This window comes from Halyomorpha halys, unplaced genomic scaffold (assembly GCF_000696795.3).
Source record: "Halyomorpha halys isolate HHAL.00 unplaced genomic scaffold, Hhal_1.1 Scaffold91.1, whole genome shotgun sequence".
Classification (NCBI taxonomy): Eukaryota; Metazoa; Arthropoda; class Insecta; order Hemiptera; family Pentatomidae; genus Halyomorpha; species Halyomorpha halys.
This window is the reverse complement of record NW_027110755.1, coordinates 288,428-307,295: the sequence shown is the minus strand read 5'-3', so window position 1 is coordinate 307,295 and position 18,868 is coordinate 288,428. Positions and strand designations below refer to the sequence as shown.

Sequence of the window (18,868 nt, the reverse complement as noted above, 5' to 3'; positions counted from 1 at the left end):
AATTGTCCATTCTATATGGTCCTACTAGAAAATATCCAGAGGTGAGGGGCCTCCTCATGTTAACTGTAATCTGAAAAGCCCTTTTCGGAATTTACTAATGTCGAGGATATATGAGTTGAGGATACATGAGCGAAAGTAATGGATGGGATTTTGAAAAATAAATAATAGGGTCTTTTCACACCATCTTTTAACTTAGCACCAAATGGAATAAACCGTTTTCGAAATATATGTGTGAAAATTAATTTGCTCTTACGTTAGCAAAAGTCTGGAAACTTCATTAAAATCGGAGTGGAAAAATAGACAGTAATCGTAAAAAATAGAAAAATGCCTATATTATTTATGTTATCTTCTTCATTGGTTTTATAGCTTCGTTACGATCTCTTTGTTAAGTGTTGCCGCTTTTATTCAACGAATGATTTGTATTGAACGTTGTGATAAACTTAATAAGTTTGATTAAAACATTTTATGCAATGACATCTCTTGTTTACTGAAACAGGGTATATTATCTTCTCAGCAAATAAAATTAGAAATATTACTATGAAAAACATGTCAAATAGTATCAAGAATTCCTCATGTCCAGTCTGTAATAAAGAATTTCCTCTTGGGACCATTGAGAATCATGTTGAAAAGTGTTTATTTTTAAATTCAGAAAGTGAAACTACTTTAAAAAGGCAATATCAAGAAGATGTGACTAAGTCACCTACACTACCTATTAAAAAACCAAAAAATAGCTTAATGAAAGAGGTCCAAGCTTCAACTAGTACTTCAGAAAGTAACAACACAACCAGCGTAAATACTTTTTATTTTGGAAATGAAGTATTAGTAGAGACTAAAGTGTAATTTTAGTAAGTTACTTGTTTAATCAGTAATTGAATTATAAATAATTAATGTTAAACACAATTACAGAAAGATAATCAAATAGTGAAACCACTGGCTGAAAGAATGAGACCTGATTCGTTACAGCATCTTTTAGGACAGAGTCACATTCTAGGCGAGAGCTCAGTTTTAAAGAATCTAGTTGAAAATTATGATTTTCCTAGTATGATACTTTGGGGTCCTCCTGGTTGTGGAAAGGTTTGATTTGTTATTAAATGGAATATATTCTCAAGATAACTATTAGGGTATAAACAAAGCATTTTTAATCATTTGGTTTATTTATCATTCTTTTTAGAAATACTGCCTTGCTCTATAACTCTGAACATGCGCCTTAAAGGCCAGCAGCTTAGGCTGTATATTTCTTTTTCAACCTCCTAAAGTATTTATATTTACACAGCAATTAAGCTATAAAAAATTAGTAATAAATAGTAATAGAATGAGTCATAATATGAAAGTAGATTAACACCATAGTAATTTTCTCCTTCTGAAATAATTAAGGCATGTCGAATAAGAATTATTGTTTTGATATTATACATTATTTAAAATGGAAGGCAAAACAAACTTATTGAAACTTTTAATCAATGATATAATTTTTCATCACTTGAACTATCTTTGACAATAATTCATTGTTTCTTCTCAACCATATCTTTAAGTGCTTAGAAACAAGACTTTCAAGAAGTGGATCATCCTTTAAATTTTTCAAAATTCATAACTTGTAGAAACCAATTATTTCGTCTCTGGTTCATTCATTATTTTTCTGAATTGATTCATTAATTTCCTGAATAGTCTTTGTGATGTATCAATTTTTATTATAATGATACAAAATAGTCTGAATTTCAAGACAGCTCTACCATTTAATAAATTTGATATTATTGCTGGAATCTTTTATTAAACTGATTTATGTATTGAACTCATTAAATATTCATGAATAATGGAATAGATTTAATTAACATAGTTTTTTTTTTCTTACAAAATAAATAACGAAATGTAGACTTTGTTTATACCCTAATATGTGAGAACTAAAAATTTTAAAGCATTACATAATACTTCTGTATATGATTATATACTATTTTCTGTTTAATTTTTACTATCATCATTGAAAATTAATACAAATTGATTGATTTCAATAATTATTAGTATGGTGCATTGTAATGAGTTGCTTATAAATAATGAATCAGGAACATAAAAAATTAAAATCATGTAAAAACAATACAAAAAAGATAAGCGTAATATTAAAGAAAATATAGCGTAAAGTACGGTTTATCACTAGTGTTTGTCAATCTTGAAGCTGCATTAGATTCTATCTGATAAGTGATGGATAATGCCAACAACACTTCATCGAAGGTGTATTGCTACTGGTTTTTGTAACTGCGTCTCTATGTTCTATGTTCCTATAATGCATAGAATGTAAATCAATAATATAATAATTATTGATAAATCATGTGGCATAAATGTGAAATTTAGATTGCAACGTACCTAAATAATGTTATCAAATTAGATATATTAAGGGAAAGTGGAAAAACCTTGTACAGATTATGAATAAATAAATAAAAAACAAATAAACTAATTGAGATGTTTGAAAATAAAGTAAAAGATAGATAAAATAAATTATTTATCTGCTTAAGTATTCAAATGGTTTGGTTCAAAAAAGGAGTTATATTCTTGATGGTTTGGAGTTATGGCTATACTGTTTGGTTTATAAAAATGAAAGGGATATTTTAGGCATATTTTATTATATTTATTAAAAGCTTATTTTACTGATATTTAATATACTTTTTCATATTATCTAAGACTATAAAACAAACACAATAAAATATCTTTCAAATGAAATTACTGTTTGATGCTAGAGTTCTGCTGAACAAGCTGGGCCCTGTTTCATAATAAAGTACAAACTAATACTATTAGTCTTGTAGATTTATCTTAATTCAATCACACAGACTTGTATAATAGTAACTTGAACTTTAGTATTTTTTAATTCCTGTAATATCACTAATAGTCATCCCTATTATGAAAAAAATAAATATTAGTATTATTACCACACTAGTTTCTACACTTGTACTATGAACTAATACTATTAGCTTTTATTATGAAACAGGGCCCAGATGTTATCCCAATGAAATTGGTACCTAGTGTGCAGTCAATCTAAGATCTACTGTGATTACATACCAATTAAGTGCATATAAAAACAAAAAAGTCCTTATGTCAGAAGAGATGAAATGAATGTGTCAATTACCATGAGTTATCAGACCTGAAAGGATCTGGGATCCCAAAGTTTGTGAAAAAAACATCTCTGTCCTATTCCCACTAAACTTTCTATTCCATTAATGGAACTGCAAGAGTTTTCTCCTCTGCAGCATTCTCAGTCAATCCAATGAGAATGAGTGAGTAGAGTGCAGCATCAGAAGCTTATGCATTATTTGCCAGCAGCATGAGGAAGGTAGCGGCAGAATATAGACATGTCAGGAATCTGCAAGTGTATTGTCCAGCTGGTGGTACTGTTATTGTTAAATCATTGAATAAATTAAACAACTCTCTGATCTTTTATGAATCTTTTAAAAAAGGTTTCATGAGTCATACAAGTCTACTGGTCATTTTATGGGCAATTAATGCTTGACCATAGATTATTTTTTCCATCTTTGTGTATTTACTGCAGTATTCAAAACCAAAATTAAATTTATTAAATGAAAAATAAACTTACTTTGTTTTGAAAACTGAAACAAAACTTAGTTAAGGTAATAAGAAAAAGCTGATACCCGAAATTTGTAATAGTTTCTTTAAAAAACTTGGAAAGTATTGTATTGCTAAAGTACAACTATAATGAATGCTAAGGATCTATTATAGAGTTGGAATTATGTACTCCATAAGTGAGGTACTCAGATGGCTCTCCATAAGCTTTTTGTAATTAAACATTGTATCAACAAATTCACTGACTTAATGACCTACATCAAGTCTAAAGACATTACATTGAATGAACTTTTTCATTAGTTAATGACTACAGGCCATACCTTACACAGTTAGATCTAGTTTCAGGTCTTAGCACTGGTCATTCCTTTTTGAATAACCAATCCAAAGGGAAGAATATCCTATATTCATCCTAGAAAACATAGATTTGAACTGCTGCCTTGCACATCTAATCATTTACTTTTAGACCCTGTGTCAATAAAAACTGAAAATGAAATTGAGGAGATTGTTGAAATCTCATTCAGGAATCTGTTTGGTCTTTATCAATACCCATATGATAGAGGTGTTTTGGTCTCTCCAAAAAGAGTGTGGTTCTTGGGTCTTCTCACACAATGAAAAATCTGAATTGCTAGCTAGCCACCTCTCGACAAACCTTACTAAAAAAATATAAGTAAAAATTACATTTAAGATTACCTTGACACATTTCTTCCCCTCAAGAAATCTGGAAATTATCCCCAATAAAAGCTCCTGGGCTTGGCATGATCATTGTTGAGCCACCCCAGGATGTGTTCAACTAAGTGGTGGTCAGTTAGGGATTCAGATTTTTCATTGTTTGAGAAGTTTCAAGAACCACACTCTTTTTGGAGAGACAAAAATATCTCTATCATCTGGGTATTGATGAGGACCAATTGTGTGTTTTTCTAATAATGTTCAATATCGTACTGAAGTCGACTAAATATCCATTCCAGCTGACATATTTTATATACTGATGATGCAAAAACAAAGTAAAGATACTAGTAGCTTTTCTTGATACAGATCCTTTCAACTACTTCCAGATTGCCCAAAAATTACTTTACAATGTAGCAGTCAACCTACCAGCAGTTACCAAATACTATTTGATCACCTACTCTAATTCTGTTCACTACATTCAACCAAGAGTCATAAAGTATATTTTAGTTGCACTAGGGGATAGATTACCTACTGCCTTATTTTCTATTTTCTGCTCCTAAAAGTTTTTCTTTCTCTGTCAAGATTGAGATACTCCTTTTATATAGTTAGTAAAGACTTGTGTCACTATCATAGGGATCAATTCTTGTCCCTTAGCTGTATATTTTTTACACTTATAACATACCAAACAACCTTGACACAGTAATAGCTACATATGCAAATAATACAGTTATTCTCACTAAATGTGCAAACGACACTCTGGCTTCTCTGACTGTTTAGCATTATTAAAGTATTGGTTTCAAAAATGGAAAAATAAGACAAATCACAAGATATCTCTTTTACACTGAAGCATGGCACCTATGCTCAAATTAACATATGTTATATTCTCATTCAACGGATTTTTTTATAAGCTTGGACTCACATATCAAACATATAAGCCCAAGCTTATAAACGTCAACTTATACTTCTGAATAAATAATCAACTTTAAAAATTAAACAGAGACTAAATTCTTACTAAAGTTGATGTGAAACTAGACCACACAGATTTATAGTACAACTTAAAAGACTCAGATTAAAAAAAATACAGACTTCAATCAAAGGTATCAAGACTCATCCATCGTGTTCACCATATTACGTCTGCAACAATATATTAAATTTTTTACCTTCAGTTTATTTACTCTGTCAGGAATTTTACTCGTAAATGTGATATAAATTGCTTAAGATAGATCTATAGGTGCCCAAATGGTTATTATTCGGTTAATTTACTTTCTCTTGATTATTTTAAGTTCCATGTGTTATTCCCTCTTTCTCCCTATTGAATTATTATTTCGTAAACTAATATCAAATTATACATTTCAGTCAACATATCTTGATTTTACTGGTTTTGAAAATTGTTTTTTATTTACTTTTTAATTATTGTTATTATTCATATTACTAAAAGTGAAATAAGCTATTACTGGTTCATTTTTTTTTTTAACCTGTATAAATATTGTCTCTGAGTTAACAGTATGCTCAATTAAATCTTTACCTGGCCTTATCTATGCCCCTGTTATTATTATAAAGTTAAATAAATATTCTATCTAATGAATATGTTTAACATGAATTTTATTTTATTTTTATAGACCTCGCTTGCCCATGTCATTCAAAAGATGTGCCAAAGTAAGGATAGCTACAGATTTGTGAAGTTATCAGCAACATCTTCTGGTGTAAATGATATTAAGGACCTTATTCAAGTGTCTAAAAATGAACTTAATTCATTCAGGAGGAAGACTATTTTGTTCATGGATGAAATTCATCGATTTAACAAATTGCAGCAAGATATATTTTTACCAGCAGTTGAGAGTGGTCTCATAACATTGATAGGAGCGACAACAGAAAATCCTTCATTCTCTTTAAATAATGCTTTACTTAGTCGCTGTAGGGTTTTTGTTTTTGAAAAACTGAAAGTCGATGACATATTTGCTATATTGGTTAATGCAACTCCCCAAATTGATCTAGGTATAAAAGATGAATCCCTCAACATCCAACATAATCCGTATAAGTAAGTTTCCCTCTCCTGTTTCTTTTCAATAATTTGTTTTATTTTTTATAATATTGATTTCAATACATGAAATATATGCCTGTTGTTTCAATTGTTATTTTTTATCATATAATTTTAATTTTATAAAATATAATTTTTCTCCTCTATAACAAGTTTATACGAAAAAGAAATTTCAATTTCAATACTTAAATATTTCAGAAATAAAACTATAATTACTAGTAATTATAATTACAACTACTCGAGGAACAATTGCAATTGGGTTCAAAAATTACAATTTGGCTTATTGAGCCAAAGTAATTGCAATTACTACTTAAAATCTTATGTAATTGTAAAAATCATTTGTTAATTGATAAATTTTAATTGGTTATACTTCATTGTGATTTGTGTGTATTGTATATGTTAATTTTTCTCAGTTAAATGAGTTATTATTAAATATTTTTTGTGTTTCAGATTTTTAATAGAAAAAGAAACTATCATATGGCTGGCAGAAATGTCTGATGGAGATGCTAGAATTGCCTTAAATAGTCTTCAGATGGCAGTAAGTTCTAAAAGTGCCAAAGAAGCGAATGATTTGTTGATATCACTAGATGATATCAAAAATGGAATTAAGGTGTCTATTGTGAACTCCTGAATTTTTAATTATTTATTGAATTGTGTATATGAGTCAAATAGTGAGTTGGCAAAATTTTCTTTGATTTAGAGGTCCCATTTGTTGTATGACAGAAAAGGGGAAGAGCATTATAATATGATATCAGCTCTCCATAAATCCATCAGAGCTTCAGATGACAATGCTGCTCTCTATTGGCTGACAAGGATGTTGGAAGGTGGAGAGGACCCCTTGTTCATTGCCAGAAGGTTGGTCAGGGCAGCAAGTGAAGATGTTGGTAAGCTAGTCTATGTTTTTTTGGCAAACAATTCAAAGGAGTTTGTGGATAGATCTTAAGTGTAAGGAGTTAATGCTAAACACTCTACCCAATTTAAGACAATAATCTTGTCAAATAGCTTCCATATTGAATAAAAAAAATATATATAACTTTTTTAATTCTTCTAATAACATGCACTAAGTTCAATATTATTTAAAATTATTACTTCATTTATAAATTATAATTAATCGTTATAATTTATTGGGTTGTAAAATAAGTTCGTAGCGTTTTTTACTAGTGATTTCATTAAAAATTTCAGATTCTTGTAAATATTTTTAATCAATTATGTATGACCCATTTTGATCTATTATGTTTCCATCTTTCAGGTAATTTTTTTATTCTGTCCTCCCAGAACTTCTCAGATTTTTGTGCAATCAACTCCTCTATGTGCATTTTGCAGTCCTTGAGCGAATTAAAGTGTTTCCCGTTAAGAGAGTTTTGAAGGACCCGAAATAAGTGAAATCTGTTGGGGCAAGGTTTGGTGAATATGGTGGGTAGGAGATCACATTCCAACCAAACTCCAATAATTTCTGCCAGGTCTGCAAAGACATGAGAATGGGCGTTATCGTGATTGAAAACTATACCTTTCCGATTATGGGACACAAATGATTTGAGACACTTGCATGAGATATGTTAAACGTTTCTGCGATATACTGTGTCGTCGACTGAGGGTTGTCTGTAACCAATGCTTGAATTTGGAGGAAATTGAAGGATGACCCTAGCACTTTGCTTCTTCTGGCCATTCTGAACCGGGTAAACCACTTACAGATGTTGCTTTCTCCTAAGGCATCATTGCCATACACACTGCAAATTTTGTTAACCCTCTGTGCAGCGGATTTTATTTTTCGGAAATAAAAAATCATTAAATGACGAAAATGAATTTTTTCTCTTCCATTTTGATCAAGAAAAATACCACTTAAAGAATCAGAAATCTCGGTTGAAACTGATTCATTAAATCTATGCACCTTAACTAATCCTTTTTTAGAATATGTAAACATTATTGACCAAGTAAACAATATTTTTATAAACACAGAGAGGATTAAATTGAAATATTGAAAAACGCTACGAACTTATTTTACAACCCAATATATAGTGTTATCAAAGCATTGTTAGGTATCAATCAATTATTTGAGGAAGTGATGTTTACAAAGAAACCTCTTCTGTTAAAAAAATTGGTCTTCTTCAGTACTTCTCTCAATTTTAATGATAATTTTGTCAATCATATCATCAATAAAATTCTGATGTTATATGTTGCTCTATTTTTTCTACTTTGACAGAGCAATTTTTCCATTGTAGCTGAGTATTCTGCAAATTGCACTCCACAAACTGTTAAGTACATTTAGTTTTTCATATTTAATGAAGTGTTTAAATTTAATATGTTACAGGATTAAGTGATCCTATGGCTCTCACATTAGCTGTATCAGCAATGCATGGGTGCCAACTCGTTGGAATGCCTGAATGTGATGTCATCCTTGCTCAGGCTGTTGTTTATCTTGCGAGGTACTTTGTTAATCAAATTGTAAATGAATTGTCTGGTCCTATAACCTTTCCATATGCAATTACAATACAGTATTATGCATTTGTTATTTTGTTGTCTTAAAACACTTGATTTATTTATAAAATGACTTGTCAGAAAGTTTAATTCTGGAAACAACACTGATAATCTTTTGTTTCCTTACCATTTAATATCTCATGGAATATGGATATGACTGTTAGCCATATTATTTCCTTCAAGAGTATTTTATTGGCTCAAAACTTCCTTTTAAGGACTAGAAATAGAGGAAAATGAGCCCCACAACTTGCTGAGGAGTTTGACAGAAAACCATATAGGAGCTGTTTATCGCCTTATTAAAGGGGACTGCCACCTCACCATCAATGAAATTGCTTGTGACATTTCCTTAGTTTCTCAAAGAATTTGGCTTATTGGTGCTGCAATTTTTGACTGATGTACATAAAAATATTTGCCTTCCATTTACCAACCTCTTGGTTATGATGAAGCCAGGGGAAAGCCTTTTCTCAATTGTATAGTGATCTAAAAAATGGAGGTATGAAAACTAATTAAATTCCTTCTACCAGACTGTTCTCATGGAACCAATATTTTTGATAATATTTCACAAAACAAGACACAATTACTAAGTTTGGTGAATATGGTCAATTTTGAAAGATCTGTGTTTTAGAATGTAATGAGCCTGTTGTGGTTGTCTGGTCTTAGGCGGTTCTCCAGCCTGATATACCCTTTACAGAAGGCCCTCGACAAGGTGTATTCAATAATAGGTAAGAAAGGAAGGCTGTGCCAGAGGATGAGCCCTGGACACTGATTCAGGTAGAGGAGGTCTAGGTGAGAGAGTCTGAGGTAGAGTAACAGTTTTAGTTGCCGAGATGAAGCGGGCGGACTAGAACTGTCAAGATAGGAGCCAGCTTACTAGTTGCTGAGATGAAGTGGAGGGACCAGTAAGCTGATACAGCTAGGTGCAGCTCTAATTGGCGAGATGAAGCGAGCATATTAATAAAACAACTCTTGTGAGAATAGATTGGCAATGAACTTCTCTATCTCAAGTGGAATGTACGCCACCAGAGCTACGGCTAGGCCTGAAAAGGCTTAATTTAACTTTTTTTTTTATTTTCTAAACCTCTTTATTTCATAAATATATATACAATACGGATTTATATGTACAATTATATTATATAAATACATTTACAATTTTTCTTGTTTTGCCTTACGGCATTATAAGATAGGCAAAAACATAGTCTGCTGAAAGCGGTTAATTTAATTTTTTTTTTTTTTGTTTCACATCCCCTTTATTCATAAAATAATTACAAAATATAAACATATGTACAATACAGTATATATATACAATTTGTTGATTTTTGCCTTTTTACTGGAGCTGCGCTCCATTCTAAGGGATGGCTCGATATAATACAACATTTTTGAAATTTCACTGTTCAATTTGAAAATATGTGAGGTGCTGGGGCACACTTCAATTTAATGTTTTGTTTTTTTTATTTTCAAAAACCTCATTTATTAATAAATATATATACAATATGGATTATAATTACATAAAATAATATATAATACATTTTATTTACAATTTTCTTGTTTTGCCTTACGGCATTATAAGATCAGTACCAATTTAATTTTTTTTTTTTTTTTTCTTACCTCCTATTTTATTTATTAAACATATACAATTATATATACTACTTAAAACTAAGGATTATATATACACTAATGCAATTTATCTTTAGTTTTAAGTAGTATATATAATTGTATATGTTTAATAAATAAAATAGGAGGTAAGAAAAAAAAAAAAAACTCTCTCTCACCAATTTAATTTTTTTTTTTTTCCGAACCCTCTAAAACAGAAATAAGAAGTGAATTAGTAAGTGCATTACTGTGAAAAAGAGAAAGTAATTCGTGTTGAGTCTTACCTTTTACTACCTTTGGTATCCCAATTTAATTTTTTTTTTTTTTTTTTTTTTTCCCGAACCCTCTAAAACAGAAATAAGAAGTGAATTAGTAAGTGCATTATTACTGTGAAAAAGAGAAAGCAATTCGTGTTGAGTCTTACCTTTTACTACCTTTGGTATTTTAAGGTCCAATTTAATGGATCAGCCTAGTGGCAATTAAAGGCCATGATCAGTTATCACTGAGGCTTCACACTTTCAACTCTACTTGAGATAGTTCCGTAGACTCTTTTTGCTCAATCATTTTTATTTTATAAATAACATTATTACACATTACATATTAATATATATACATTTATATAAGATACAGTATTTTTATAATAATAAACTTTTATACAATTGCCTTAGCTTCTTAGACACTTGTAGTGCTGAGCCCTAGCGGGTTGCGGCGGCACTTCTTGCTCGCTGATTGCTACAAGCCTATAGAGCTCAAGTTGTAGACAATTTTATTGGCTTTAGAATGATAAGACAAGCAATTTTGCCAGACACATAGTTTAGAGTTATTTAGTAAATATAGAAAAGAGTGTGAGAATTCCAAAGAAATATCAAAAAGAAGAAAGAGGAATTAAGCAAAATTCAGAAAAATATCAACTTTAAAAAAAGGAATTTTTTTAGAACAGCTGAGTTGTTCCATATGAAGGTGGTTATTGAGGGTTGGGGTCTCACATGAACTAGTGACTTGGGGCTTAAGGTATCAGTTGAGATTTTCTTTTGTGAAAAAAAAGAAAAAAGACATTATCTACCCATTTTCTTATATGTTTACGATTGCATTATGTACTTTTTTTTTTCTTTTTTTTTATTGGTGTGACAGACCGTGGAGGTCTCACATGAACTAGTGACTTGGGGCTTAAGATATCGGTTGAGATTTTCTTTTGTGGAAAAAAAAAACATTATCTACCCATTTTCTTATATTTTTACGATTGTATTATGTACTTTTTTTTCATTGGCGTGACAGACCATGGAGGTCCAAAGCCTCGCACGATTTACTTAAGAAATACATCGTGCGCTTCCTGATGTGATTTTCATAGGGTGGGCTCGTCACTCCCACGCCTATTTTTGTGAGTGCCACCCATTGGCTAACAGGCCTCACTAATGCCCGGGGGGAGATTGTGAGTGAGTATTGTGTAATTTTTATGCTTGAAAAATCCTGGGTAGGGCCGGGAACGAACTCGCAATCTATGGGTTGGTAGACAGGCGCGTTACCACGCTGCTGCCATCACCCCCTATATCGCATTATGTACTTACAAAACATTTATATCTCCATACTCTACTTTCATTGTGTTCTTAATTTAGCCATTAGCGTAGTTGAATAGTATTAATTATTGAATGAGTATGCTCCACTAAGTAAATATTGATTTTTATTAACTACTTTTTCAGAACTTATAAGTCACAGGAAGTGTATCAAGCATTGTTGAAATGTAAAGATTTAATAAAAAATCATAAAGGGCCGCAGCCATCTGTTCCGCTGCACTTGCGAAATGCTCCGACAAAATTGATGAGGGATCTTGGTAAGTATAATAGTGAGGATCTGCTGTTGGTTTTATTGTCAGCATTAATGATTAATTATAGATTAAGATATTATACTCTCTTTAATTTAAGAAAAATGGTCCTGATGTGGACAAATACGAACTTGAAAAGTAAAAACTGTTTATCAAGTGCCATTTCTTTTTGTAATGGTCACCATTTCCATCTTTTGGCAATGGTTATTCTCCCCAATACTCTTCCTTTCTTTATTCCTTGGCTTTCTTTCTAGACAGTAGGTGGGTAGCCCGCCTGAAATACCTAAATACTTCAGTCGGAATATTATTATATCATTTCATTCTTATTTAAAATGATATAATAATATTCTGACTGAAGTATTTAGGTATTCCAACTTCTTAAACTCAATTTAGGGTTTTTTTTTTACTGTCAAAGTATTTCCTTCTTTAGTCTTTGATGCTTAGCAAAGAAACACCCTTTGTTCTTTATTCATAGTGAAAATTTCATTAAAGCCCTTCATTAATTTTATTCCTCCTTCCACATTGACAATTTATAATTTCAATATATTTTAAATAGGATATTTCACTTTCTTTGTGGTATAGATTAATTTTTTAATAGTCCCAGTTTCCCAATTTATTTTTCCAAAATCTCTATATCAAACTTTTTTGAGAAATGATATCTTCTATATTTAAAAAAGAAAAACTAAAATACAAATGTAAACTTGCCTTGACATGATAGTATTTTTTGTAGCAACCAAGATCATTTAAAAAACAATTTATCATTTCAAAAATTTAAATATTGCCCGTGTTAAAAAATTGTATTGGGATAAACAATGTATCTTATTTTTATTCTAAAATTCTCCTATACAGAGTTCTTGATCATATTTGTTTTTGATTTATAATCAACATTTGAGAGTTATCTGTAATTCTGCCTCAGAATTGTATATTGATCTAGCAGTTTTGATTATTTATTACTTAACCTTTTCCATTGCCATCAGAGGTCGTATTTTTTGTGCATTGTTGATCTTTTACAGTTTATTTTGGATTAAATATTTATAAAATTTATTTATACCTTGCATTTCTCTACTTATTTATTAAAAATTAAATGTTACAGGTTATGGTCAAGGGTACAATATGTTACACCGTGATGAATCAAATCTTACCTATATGCCCGAAGGTATAGAATCCTTGTCATTTTTCAGGAAAGAATAACTCCTTTTGAATTTAAATTGTGTTTGATATGTTGTATATATGTATATTATGTATTCACTCAAAATAAATATACAGCTATTTACTTATAAAATCTCTGATAAAGAAATCCCTTTTTTCAGTATAATACTCCATTAAGATTTCATGAAGTATATAAATGGTAAGGTTAAAGATTGTAATGTTGTGTGTTTGACCATGGGTTACTTTATTTAGTAATATCGTGAATAGACAATTATCCATTATTTTTATGTATAAAAAATTAACTGTATAAGCCCCTTTTACCAGAATCGATATACATAAACTACTCCCAGAATCGACTGAGCAGATGATATTTATTTTATTGATTTCTTAACACCAGAATGGAATATTATTATATTATTAATTAGCTTCAACCTACTTATCCTTGTATAACAAGTCAGTTTCACGCTATTATCTGCCTGGTCTCCACTCAGTTTGTAATAATTGTGTAAGTACTTTAGCTGAACTTGTGTATTACCATTTATTGTCGTATTCATAAATTTATTATTTTAATCAACAAAGATCACAATAGAGTCTTATGATCCTAACTAAAAATTAATGTTTTGTACAGAGCATCTCTCGATGGTGTGTTTAGGCCCTGAAATATCTCAATCACTATCTTCGCTAGCAACATCAATATATCCAATGCCGATACTTATATATATTTTGCTGCCAATATTGATATTTTTGTGAAATTTGAACTATATAATTCCACATTGCCTTCTTTGGATCTCTCCTTTTGCCAGGACCTTCAAGGAATACCTATAGGACCGGCTACCCTATCAATTGTAAGCAAGCACTTTACAGTGAGTAGTAGCCTTTCCTAAATAATATCAGAACCTAAAGTGAATACCTTTAGAACTTGCCATCCCCTGCAGCACCACAAGTGAATATCTTACAGAATGGAGTTTCCATCCTGCGGAGATTTACAGCAAATTCCCCTAAAATTCAATAATTTTCCTGTCTATTCACCTCCTATCCAACTTGACTTACCCATTGAACCTGCATTGTGAAGGCTTTCTGATATAGAGTATGGAAACAAACTGTTATGCACCTAGAATCAAGTGATGAGTGCAAGTTATAAGGGTGAGGACCTTAGATCCTTGGAGATCAGATGCAGCTAAGAGCCTACGAACTACGGTGATTATTGGCTATTGGAAATACTGTTATTGATAATCATTAATCGTTTTATGACATATGTAAAAATCGCATCTCCTCATTTGCCGATATTTTGTTAGTTAAATCGTTTACAATAAAAGTTTTATAATAGAAAGTGCAGTAAAAAATTAATCTTTGAACATTTTTTTCTGTTTGATTTAAGTTTCATTGATAATTTATTATCCATAAATGTTATTAGGTTATTCCGACTAATTGATTTTTTCTGTAACAACAAGAATATTGAATCGAGCAGTACTGAAATACTCATCCTTCTATGTGTTCCCAGGACTGGAGCAGTACTGAAATAGTAAAATATATTTGCTTGAAATACCCGTATATGTTCCCAAGATTCTAGCACTACCAAAATACTTGTTCTACTTCCCTAGACTCCAGCAGTATTGAAATACTCCATGTTCCTTGACTCAAGCAGTACTGAAATACTAGTACGTTTTCCCTGACTTGAGCAGTACAGAAATACTCCCACATATTCGCTTCGAACACTAATGAAATACTCATACATGTTCCCTGCACTCAAGCAGCACTGAAATACTTTTACATGTTCCTCTGACTCTAGCAGTACTGTAAAACTCATACGTATTCACTTCGAACGCTACTGAAATACTCGAACTAGTTCGCTCGGTTATAGGAATACTAAAATACTCGTACATGATCCCATGGATTGAGCAGTCCTGAAATACTTTTACATGTTCCCCCGACACGAGCAGTACTGAAATACTCATACATGTTCCATGGACTCAAGCAGTACTGAAATAGTTTTACATGTTCCCCGACTCTAGCAGTACTGTAATACTCATACGTATTCGCTTCGAACGCTACTGAAATACTCGTACTAGTTCGCTCGGTTAGAGCAATACTAAAATACTCGTTCATGATCCTATGAATTGAGCAGTCCTGAAATACTTTTACATGTTCCCCTGACTCTAGCAGTACTGAAGTACTCATACAAGTTCCCTGGTCTCAAGCAGTACTGAAATACTTTTACATGTTCCCCCGGCTCAAGCAGTACTGTAATACTCATACGTATTCGCTTCGAACGCTACTGAAATACTCGTACTAGTTCGCTCGGTTATAGCAATACTAAAATACTCGTACATGATCCCATGGATTGAGCAGTCCTGAAATACTTCTACACGTTCCCCCGACTCGAGCAGTACTAAAATACTCATACATGTTCCCTGGACTCAAGCAGTACTGAAATACTTTTACATGTTCCCCCGACTCTAGCAGTACTGTAATACTGAAATACTCGTACTAGTTCGGTCGGTTAGAGCAATACTAAAATACTCGTACATGATGCCTTGAATCGAGCAGTCCTGAAATACTTTTATATGTTCCTTAACTCGAACAGTACTGAAATACTCGTACTAGTTCGCTCGGTTAGAGCAATACTATAATACTCGTACATGTTCCCTTGATTCGGGCACTACTGAAATACTAGGTAATAGTGATTGTGAAAGCTATCTATCGCAGCTACTATGATTGTGTAACCTACCATTTTCTGTCGTATTATCAGAATTTGCTTTACTGTTGGAAGTCCTTGCTAGTTACATACGCACAAATAAATAAATACGCGAAAATCGTTTTGTCGACCATGGAATCTCCGCTTTAAAGACAAATGTAAAGGCACGTGTGCTTATTTGGAACTGGATCGGTCATACCGGTAACTGAAAGATACTGGTTTTTGGCATCATTTCATGTTTGAGATAAATTACTCCTAGCTTATTAAACGAGCTACTAAATTAGAGATTAATTGAATGAAATAAAAATAATGTGCAAAACCCGACTTTTTTATGCAGTATATATATATTTTTTTTGGATGAGAAGAGGGGGTGCTTATGACGTAATTGTGTGGGTGCATCAAATATCTAAAACCGGCACTTTCTTGAATATACTCTACTCCCTATCTTGTCTCTTTGGAAAGTGTTTGGTTTGGTTGTCAACTATTATTAGTTGGGATTCCCGCTATTGAATGATACATTTTGAAGTTAGTTTTCCAGTTTGCAATAATGGATGGAATTGAAAGAAGTTTGAAATCATTTAATTTCGGCGCTACATCTCGTCTCAAAGATGGTATCGTACTAAAGTAAGTATTGACACATTTTTTTTACTGTACCTTCTCTTCTGATTGTTATAATACTTAAAGAAACTGACAAAAGTAATCCTTCTCAAGTTATTTTTTAATTTAGATTGTATTTGCTCTAATTAAGTAAATTTTATACCCTATTAAAGTGGAAATATTCCTTTTCTAAACAAAAAAGGCATCCCCCTATTTCTGATTTTATTGAACTTAAAGTAAATTTACTCCTGAATGTCATTAGTTCAAACATAATTGTTTTGAAATTCTAACACAAAGCTTTTGAGTTTTAAATTATCAATAATTCCAAACCTGGACCAGAATTGACCAGAAAAATCGCAAATATTCGGATAACACCTTTCTAAAACCTTTATTCTGCGTCCTGATATTCATGACCCTTCCACCTAAAGCATTTCATCCATCAGAAATATCCAGTATCATTTAGGAATTAACTAACCACAAAGCTCCTGGATATGACCCAATAACATCCCACATCCTAAAACTTCTTCCTAAAAAAGCCATCCTATTCCTCATCTACATATATAACGCTGTTCTCCATTCCACATATTTCCCTGACCCATGGAAATTATCTATAGTCAAAATGATACCCAAACTCCATAAACCAGCAGAATACCCATCCTCCTACCGTCCTATCTCTCTTTTACCTATCAGGGGCAAAATCCTCGAAAAACTCATTTTGAAACGCCAAAAGCCAACCTCAAGACCTTATATTGTAAAAATGTTTTTAGAGTGCTACCGATGGGTAGTTTCTCTACATGCTTGTACCATATCATGATGATTTCTTCAAGTTTACTTAATGTATTTTATGTACAGTTGTAAAAATCAATAAATAAATTTTTAAAAAAATTATCAATAAACTCCATCAAGTGATTTTAATCAGGAAATACTAAACTATTTAGATCTGTAATTCTAACTATTATTAGAAAATAGAGTTAAGCATGCATAAAAAGAAAATTGATGTTAATTATTTTCAAAAATTTAAAACTCCTAAACTGTAAGATATAGAATTAAAAAAGATATTCATTTGAATTTAAAATTTTAAAGAATATGGTTTATGTGGCATTATTCCTTGTCAAAACAAGAAAGGAACAAGTTATGACAAAATTTAAAATAGAAGAGTTGAAAGTTTTTTTTTTTATTGATTTGATATGGAATGACCCTGTGAGAGCATGCCACATCAACTGAGACAGACCTAATTAATTTTCTAAATAACCACCCTTCTCATCTCTTATCTCGTTACTTTGATATCCTAAGCTTTTGAAGTCTAATATAAATCATTTGTATCTTTGCTAAGCTTGGCTCAAAAGTTTTTACCTTTTTTATTACTTTACATTAAAAAAAAAAAATTACAGTAGAGTTTCTGACCTGAGTTAGTGTGGACCACAACTTCCTCAGATAGACAAATTCTTGGATAGGATGGAGAGTAATAGGGAATCAGGCAAATAGAATGAGAAAATACGATCAAGCAACACAAGCACTTCATTGTCACATTTAATCCAACAGAAGCCTTATATTTAATAATTTAAAATAATACATTACAGGAGAGCAGTTTGAAGTGCATTTTTGGAATTTCAAGTTGAAATTTTAGATGAATTAGTGCTAGTAGTATTATTTCATTCTAACTTGTTAATATCAGTAATGTTTCTGATGAGTAATCTTAATTATGTTTGGTTATGTTTGATTCTGTAAATTTGAAGAGAGAAAAAAAAAATTATATTTATTTAATCACAATTTTTTTTTTTTTTTTAGAGATTTAGTTCAAAATAATGCAGCAGAATTTACATTAGATGTTTCTGAGGACATAAAAGATGAATTTGATGATTTCGAGATAGTATTGTATGATAATGAAGACTTTAGTTCATTTAACAAAAATTCTAAAGAGGCACGAGATGACCTATCAAAAATTCCTTTTGATCAATTAAAGGAGAAAATGATAAATGTTGTTGATGATGGAGAAATTAAAAAAATGGTAAGAAAATAAAATGACCATATGGTTGTTATATGTTAGTCTAGCAAACATTAGTCTAAATTCGTTCTAGTGTTTGGCAAAACTACAATAATTATATTTCTATATTATTTGTCATGGTCTTCATCTAAGAACTAAAATATGGATCTTAGTGTCACAAAGTTAGACAACAATATCATTTGTCCATTTCCCAACAATTGACCAAACCTTAATCAAAAGTTCATTGATAATAATTAAATTATACTTCACTTATTAAAATTAGTATTATATATA

General features: G+C 31.2%; 2 protein-coding genes across 3 annotated transcripts in view; both read left to right on the top strand.

The window, feature by feature from the left end:
• Positions 1–392: 392 nt before the first annotated feature.
• Positions 393–13,425, top strand: LOC106677252 (ATPase WRNIP1). The gene is made up of 8 exons (XM_014415061.3): positions 393–789; positions 907–1,074; positions 5,847–6,265; positions 6,716–6,875; positions 6,966–7,149; positions 8,574–8,688; positions 12,028–12,158; positions 13,243–13,425. The coding sequence occupies exons 1-8, from the start codon at positions 538–540 to the stop codon at positions 13,338–13,340; spliced, it is 1,527 nt and encodes a 508-aa protein (XP_014270547.1). The 5' UTR covers positions 393–537; the 3' UTR covers positions 13,341–13,425.
• Positions 13,426–13,682: 257 nt separating this feature from the next.
• Positions 13,683–18,868, top strand: part of LOC106677216 (inactive peptidyl-prolyl cis-trans isomerase FKBP6) — a 15,943-nt gene continuing 10,757 nt past the window's right edge. Inside the window, exons 1-3 of one of the 2 annotated variants that reach the window (XM_067048865.1) lie at positions 13,683–13,803; positions 13,927–14,143; positions 18,379–18,598. In XM_067048865.1, the coding sequence (XP_066904966.1) occupies positions 18,560–18,598 (39 nt within the window). In that variant the 5' untranslated portion in view covers positions 13,683–13,803; positions 13,927–14,143; positions 18,379–18,559. Of the gene's footprint in view, positions 13,804–13,926; positions 14,144–16,439; positions 16,618–18,378; positions 18,599–18,868 lie in introns of those variants that run through there. The other variant, XM_014415002.3, reaches the window with a different exon arrangement.

Bases quoted from the DNA above. Each gene is read 5' to 3' on its own strand.
- LOC106677252 (XM_014415061.3), top strand. From the start codon at position 538: ATGAAAAACATGTCAAATAGTATCAAGAATTCCTCATGTCCAGTCTGT. The intron at 6,266-6,715 runs GTAAGTTTCCCT...TTTGTGTTTCAG, and splicing joins ATCCAACATAATCCGTATAA to ATTTTTAATAGAAAAAGAAA. The intron at 6,876-6,965 runs GTGTCTATTGTG...TCTTTGATTTAG, and splicing joins ATATCAAAAATGGAATTAAG to AGGTCCCATTTGTTGTATGA.